Below are 7,500 nucleotides of genomic sequence, written 5' to 3' on the forward strand. Positions count from 1 at the left end.
TATAGTCCAATGATGGAGCATCCATTCACTCCATCCGTGTCCTACCGATTCAGGAAGTCAACTCAAAATGACTATCTGCTCATTAGACGATAAAGGGAATTTATTTCCAATCAAACCCAACAGACTGCCTTTTTGATTTATTTATTTACACCCTTTGTCAAATGGTGCCATTTTACATTGCCTTCACCTGGAATAGAGCCCGACAAACATGGGTTACTATTCAGCGCGCAAAGACACCAAAAAAGGCGCGCTAAACCCCTACGCTGGAACGGGCAGGGGAAATGATACAATGTAGCCGCTCTCTGAGCCGGCGCGCGCCGCCCATTAAACAATGATACAATGTAGCCGCTCTCCGAGGCGGCGCGCGCCGCCCATTAAACAATGATACAATGTAACGCAGCCTACCTACGCATTCATTCGGTGGCGATGGAATTGCTTTTTTTACTGACAGAGTGGGTGGCTCTTAAAAGAGCCTTTGGGTTAGTAGAGCAGTCCAAATGCGCTGTTTACTTGGAGCTGGTGTACTTGGTTACGGCCTTGGTGCCCTCGGACACGGCGTGTTTGGCAAGTTCACCGGGGAGCAGCAGGCGCACCGCGGTCTGGATCTCCCTGGAGGTGATGGTAGAACGCTTGTTGTAGTGGGCCAGGCGAGAGGACTCTCCGGCGATACGCTCGAAGATGTCGTTCACGAAGGAGTTCATGATTCCCATGGCCTTGGAGGAGATGCCGGTGTCGGGGTGGACCTGCTTCAGGACTTTGTACACGTAGATGGCGTAACTCTCCTTCCTGGACTTTCTGCGCTTCTTGCCGCCCTTCCCTGCGGTCTTGGTGACGGCTTTCTTGGAGCCCTTCTTGGGCGCTGACTTTGCTGGCTCGGGCATGATGATGTCTCGTTGCTTCTCAGAAACGAATGAGGGGGTGAAGGGCGCTTACCCGTCTTATGAAGAGGAAGCTAAGCAAAGTCAGCGGCCGTAGACACTCCCCTGCTTGCTTGCTCCCTCCCTCCCTCCCTCCCTCCCTCCCTCCCTCCCTCCCTCCCTCCCTCCCTCCCTCCCTCCTCTCTATAGCCTATGCTCTGTGACCGATGGGGAATTGTGTGTTTCAAAAGGGGGGCTTTAATAGGTGTCCAAATGGCACGATTGTTGTGCCAAATAATGCTGGTGATAGAATTGCCCACTTTGGCACCGTCAGACATAGGGCTCCCATTTTGGACTGTGTGTGTGTGTGTGTGCGCGCTGTCCCCCTCTTTTCGAGCCACGTCTACCGACTCGTGGTGGCTTTATGTTGTCCAAATTCCACTATTGCTTGACCCAAAATAATAACGTTCTTACACTTTGCCACTGTCAGATATAGGCCTCCCTCTGTGCGCTAAAAGTGGACGGGACATTAGAATCCTCTAATTAATACTCCCTGTCCACTCGAAGTGGCTCATACTTTCTTACTAAATTGCATACTAAACATTTGTTGTTATATATAACACTACATGGAATGGGCCCATTTTAAGCGGATGTGGGTGGCTCTTAAAAGAGCCTTTGGGTTCGAGTCGGGGTGTTGAGGTTCCGAAGAGAGTGGGTTTAACCGCCGAAACCGTACAGGGTGCGTCCCTGACGTTTCAGAGCGTAGACCACGTCCATGGCGGTAACGGTCTTCCTCTTGGCGTGCTCGGTGTAGGTGACTGCGTCACGGATCACGTTCTCCAGGAACACCTTCAGGACACCGCGGGTCTCCTCGTAGATCAGACCGGAAATACGCTTCACGCCGCCGCGGCGAGCCAGACGGCGGATAGCGGGTTTGGTGATTCCCTGGATGTTATCGCGGAGAACTTTGCGGTGACGCTTGGCGCCTCCTTTTCCGAGTCCCTTGCCGCCTTTGCCTCTTCCGGACATGGTGTGTTCGCTAGTTGAGTTCAAGTGAATGAATGATTTCAGCGCCGGTGCGCGGTGCGCTATTATCTGCGTTTGGTCGACCTGATTGAGGCCGGCGGCACAGAAAGCGCGCCTCTGTTATATGTTCGGAGGCGTTGCAAAGGGGAGGGCGCTCGTTCTAGGGGACTAGGGAGGAGCGATTTCAAAGATGACGTGAAAGCAACTAACGTGCGCGGGAAACATACTCAAATACTGATATAGGCTATGTGGAACACAAGGCCAAACTGTGACAACTGGGAGATCAGCTAGTACACTGTGTCCCTCTCCTCATATTGTTGTTGTTGTTGTTGTTGTTGTTGTTGTTGTTGCACCTGATTCTACTCATTGAGGACTTGGTAATTTAGGTGACAGGTTGTTCAATCAGCTGTGGCTGTCCAGGCCTACAAGAAAAATGGGTCCTGTTGGGGGTAGCCTACTCTACCGCTGGAGTTGGGAAACACTGAAATGGAAGGGGGACACGCAGTGAGCAAAACTCCTAACCACATAAAAACACAGACACTTGAGATCATTAAGAGCTATAAGGAGTCCATCAACTACCTGGTCAGTCAAGTCATATAGGGGGGGATTTCATGGCCACCTGCTGGAGCAGAAGTCATGTTTGCCAACACTGGCCTTAAAATCATTAAATTTAGGAGCTATAAGGAGTCCATCAACTAACTGGTCAGTCAAGTCATATAGGGAGGGATGTCATGGCCACCTGCTGGAGCACAAGTAATGTTTGCCAACACTGGCCTTAAAATCATTAGGAGCTATAAGGAATAAATCAACTCATCATTCAAGTCATATAGGGAGGGATCTTAGCACCACCTGCTGGATCAGAAGTACCCTTCACCGTAGGCACAAGAGAGCCATCATCTCTCAACCGGTGCAATTTCCATAAGTATGTGGTAATAAAACAAACAACGACAGCTCCTCATATAGGCAGTGGTTTCACACATTTTTCTCCAAGATGTTCAAACGTTCATAGATGACCAGCAGGGTCAAATAATAAGCACAGTGGTTGTAGAGGTTGCAACAGGTCAGTCAGGTAGCTTAGTGGTTAAGAGCATTGTGCCAGTAACCGAAAGGTCGCTGGTTCTAATCCCCGAGCCGACTAGGTGAAAAATCTGTCGATGTGCCCTTGAGCAAGGCACTTAACCCTATTTGCTCCTGTAAGTCGCTCTGGATAAGAGCGTCTGCTAAATGACCAATTATTTATTTATATTTATTTATTACATCAGGAGTAAATGTCACTTGTTGTTAGTGTTGTAGTTCCTATTTCTACGGTGTTGCCTACCTGCAGCAATCATGATTTACCTGCAGTGTTGATTGCAATTACGTAATTTGTCAACTCATAATAACAGATGTTTTGCAAACCGTTGATGTTTAAATAAATGGATTCCCGGTGTCCGGATACCTTTTCTCTTAAGGGATGTGATTGAGTGAATCCAAAGTAAGTTGGTCTAAATACATAATAGGATGAATCATTCAGGTAAAATAACACAATGTCTATTTGAGTCGAATCAACGTAATATAATCCTTTTTACGTCTCTATCATCTTTACTCAATGTATTGGACCACATCAACTCAACTTACTCAAGCTTATCTACTCATAAAAACAAGCAAAAAGATCTACTCAACAATATGACGTGTGCTTTTGTTGACTGTAATAGCTTGAGTACATTCCACAAAGTCATTTTTTACAGTGTATCTAAAGACACGTTTGTTGTGGTGATGCACTTTTTCTTTGACGTTGAACTTGCATTGAACAGACAAATCCATTTCGTTACAACCCTTTTGTAGTATGACTTAGGAATATTTGTTGATGATCCTAATGTCTATGCGTGAATAGTGATTGGTTGTTGGTGAAATATTGCTGAGAACCCATCATTTCCTGGCCTTTTTTCACTATTGAGCTATTTTGAAACATTTGTTTTGCTATTGGATTCATAATGGTGACCTGGGACAAGTAATTAGTGAAACCAGAGTTCAGCAGTTGCCATTAAAGCGATCGAACCAAGTCATCCTAATAGGCTAGTATTAGCCTAAAGCAGGGTTTCCCAAACTCGGGCCACATTTTGGGAGTTTTTGCCCTAGCACTACACAGCTGATTCAAATAATCAACTCATCATCATCAAGCTGGGAGTATTAGAATCAGTTGTGGAGTGCTAGGGCAAAACGCAAAACGCGCACCCCTTGTGGACCCCAGGACCGCGTTTGGGAAACGCTGGCCTAAAGAGCAAATGCTGAAAGGGACTCACCATGAGGTGCAGTACCCACATTTAACCACAAGATGGCCTCCGTGCTCCATTGTAAAGTTTGGGCCTCTGCATGAGTCTCTCAGCAGCACTGCAACATGGGACTTTCAAAGTAAGTTGGCATGCAATGTTTTTTCTGGACTGCATGCAAGGCTATTATTACACACAACTAATAGTGTCAATTATTCATCTGAACACAATTCTTGTTACTATTCGGCCTATATTATCACTCGTTTCTTTTTCCCCTCCTTTGTAAAGCATTTTACTGTGTTACTATATAGTTCAAAGGAAGTGGATGATGCCAGATGGTTGTGTATATACACACACACAAACATTGAAGCTAGACTTCAGGCAACTAAAAAGGTGCAATACGTAGCTTTTAGACGTGTTAGTGAACAACATACATGGTGGCTAATGTAGAGGTGCGTGTATACATGGAACAATTGTGCCTTTTTGATGGAAATATGGAGGTGGCTCTTAAAAGAGCCTTTGGGGGATATTCGAGTTCAGGTCATCCTCATTTATGCGCGCTCTCCGCGAATACGGCGGGCCAGCTGGATGTCCTTGGGCATGATGGTCACCCGCTTGGCGTGGATGGCGCACAGGTTGGTGTCCTCGAACAGGCCGACCAGGTAAGCCTCGCTAGCCTCCTGTAGGGCCATCACGGCGGAGCTCTGGAAGCGCAGGTCGGTCTTGAAGTCCTGGGCGATTTCTCGCACCAGGCGCTGGAAGGGCAGCTTGCGGATGAGTAGCTCAGTGGACTTCTGGTAACGACGGATCTCTCTCAGAGCCACGGTGCCGGGCCTGTAACGGTGAGGCTTCTTCACACCGCCGGTGGCCGGGGCACTCTTGCGAGCAGCCTTAGTGGCGAGCTGCTTCCTGGGGGCTTTGCCACCGGTGGATTTGCGAGCGGTTTGCTTGGTTCTGGCCATGGCGCTGCTCTGACAGTCGGGAGTATAGCCTCGAAATGCCTATGTGAAGTTTATAAAGCCGGCAGTGGCGCCTGCTGATTGGACACCATCTCCCCACCACCCCGATTGGCCCGTTTCGCAGGCCTCCTCCGTTGGCCATTGGACGGGAGGCCCGGCCTCTCCAAAACTCAAACTCCCGGTGCGCGCGCAATAGGACGCCGCCGGCCCTTTACGCGCAATAATAGTCGCCAAAGTCAAGAGTGACAGCTTATAGGCACGTATCATCTAATGCTAGCCTGCTATGGCAAATGAGGCCAAGTAGGTGTTGTTGTTCATGCAAGGCCTCATGTGGGCACAGAATGTCGAAATAGTTGTGTATACACCCACTCAATGTATTGCGGTCATAGAAAGGTACTTTGCGCTTTTGGAGAGCTAGGTGGTTGGCTCTTAAAAGAGCCTTTGGGGGTTGAGTAGTCAAGTTGAAGTCGCAGTAGCGAATTTACTTGGCTTTGACTGCCTTCTCGGTCTTCTTGGGGAGTAGGACTGCCTGGATGTTGGGCAGCACACCACCCTGAGCGATGGTCACACCGCCGAGCAGTTTGTTCAGCTCCTCGTCGTTACGGACGGCCAGTTGCAGGTGACGGGGGATGATACGAGTCTTCTTGTTGTCACGGGCAGCGTTGCCGGCCAACTCCAGGATCTCAGCAGTCAGGTACTCGAGTACGGCGGCCAGGTAGACTGGTGCGCCAGCGCCCACACGCTCGGCGTAGTTGCCTTTGCGCAGCAGCCTGTGCACACGGCCCACGGGGAACTGGAGGCCAGCACGGGATGAACGGGTCTTTGCCTTCGCCCTGGCCTTGCCTCCGGTTTTGCCTCTTCCGCTCATATTGGTAGCTTGAGAAAGTCACAGAAAGTCTGAATGAGCCGCTCGCCACTTCGAGAGCCGTACATATACCTCGCCACAAGAGGCAACGATTGGCCACCGGGCCGGTGTGGCCTTATCCAATTGGAGCGAGGGACAGACAGATGGACAGACAGACAGCCCTAAGCCGGTTCCCACCCACAGGCAGCGAGTGAGAGGCTACTTTGTTTCCCTCCGACTTTGTTACTTTGTGTCATTTCGCGTGAGCGCCAAAATGTCCGAAATGACATCCACACATTATTTCTCTCCAAATGGGAAACAAACAGCTGGTGAGGGTGCACTCTTGAGTTTGAAATCGAAGCCACTATAGTATTGTTATTGTTATTACATGGCACTTGTAACACATCACAGCAGCCTGCCTCTGAACGGGAATAGCCCAGTGGCTCATATATAAAAATGGCTGTTGAGGGTGCACTCGTGAGTTTCAATTCGAAGCCACTATAGTATTGTTATTGTTATTACATGGCACTTGTAACACATCACAGCAGCCTGCCTCTGAACGGGAATAGCCCAGTGGCTCATATATAAAAATGGCTGGTGAGGGTGCACTCGTGAGGTCGAATTTCTGAGCCATTTTGGCCCTCTATTATATGCCTCTCCCTTCGCACACACCCAGAGTGGGACAATGTTGTGTGCGTAAAAGTAGCCTAGTGTGCGTAATTTCTTTTCCACGACAGGTAGTACATGGAAATCAATGCGCTTTCTATGGAAAGAGGTGGGTGGCTCTTAAAAGAGCCTTTTGTGGTACAACATGTATCGAGTAGAACACTGTTTGTAATAGGTTTACTTCTTCTTGGGGGCTGCCTTCTTGGCCTTGGCTGCCTTGGGCTTGGCGGCTTTGGGCTTGGCTGCCTTTGTAGCCTTCTTGGGGCTCTTGGCTGCCTTCTTGGCCGCTGCGGCGGGCTTCTTCACCTTCTTGGGGCTCTTGGCGGCCTTTTTGGGTGTAGCGGGCTTCTTGGCCTTCTTGGGGGACTTCTTTGCGGCGACGGCCTTCTTGGCTGCTACCTTCTTGGGCTTCTTCGCCGCGGCGGGCTTCTTGGCGGCCACCTTCTTTACTTTGGGGACTGCGGCTTTCTTGGCGGGCTTCTTCGCCTCGACGGCTTTCTTGTTGAGCTTGAAGGAGCCGGATGCACCGGTGCCCTTGGTCTGGACCAGGGTACCCTTGGTGACGAGGCTCTTGACTGCGATCTTGACGCGGGAGTTGTTCTTCTCCACGTCGTAGCCGCCTGCCGCCAGCGTCTTCTTGAGTGCGGCCAGGGACACGCCGCTCCTCTCCTTGGAAGCGGTCACAGCCTTGACGATGAGCTCGCCTACGCTGGGTCCCGCTTTCTTGGCCTTGGCTGCTGCCTTCTTCTTGGGTGCCTTTGCCGGCGCGGCGGCGGCGGGTGCTGGTGCGACTTCTGCCATGTCTGTCTGTCGTTTGGTCCGGTACACACACACACACACGGTCTGCGAGGAGTAGTTTGCTGTAGACGCTGTTCTGCGCTATTGAAGCTCCACACCGA

General features: G+C 50.0%; 1 protein-coding gene across 1 annotated transcript; it reads right to left on the reverse strand.

Moving 5' to 3' along the window:
* Nucleotides 1-6,778: 6,778 nt before the first annotated feature.
* LOC311124750 (histone H1-like) lies at nt 6,779-7,402 on the reverse strand (the record flags this gene model as incomplete). Its single annotated transcript, XM_084198852.1, has 1 exon — nt 6,779-7,402. One exon carries the CDS (start codon nt 7,400-7,402, stop codon nt 6,779-6,781), a length of 624 nt encoding a protein of 207 aa, XP_084054978.1.
* Nucleotides 7,403-7,500: the final 98 nt, after the last annotated feature.

The sequence above is a fragment of the Coregonus lavaretus genome, assembly GCF_964263955.1.
Source record: "Coregonus lavaretus genome assembly, contig: HAP1_SCAFFOLD_497, whole genome shotgun sequence".
Lineage (NCBI taxonomy): Eukaryota > Metazoa > Chordata > Actinopteri > Salmoniformes > Salmonidae > Coregonus > Coregonus lavaretus.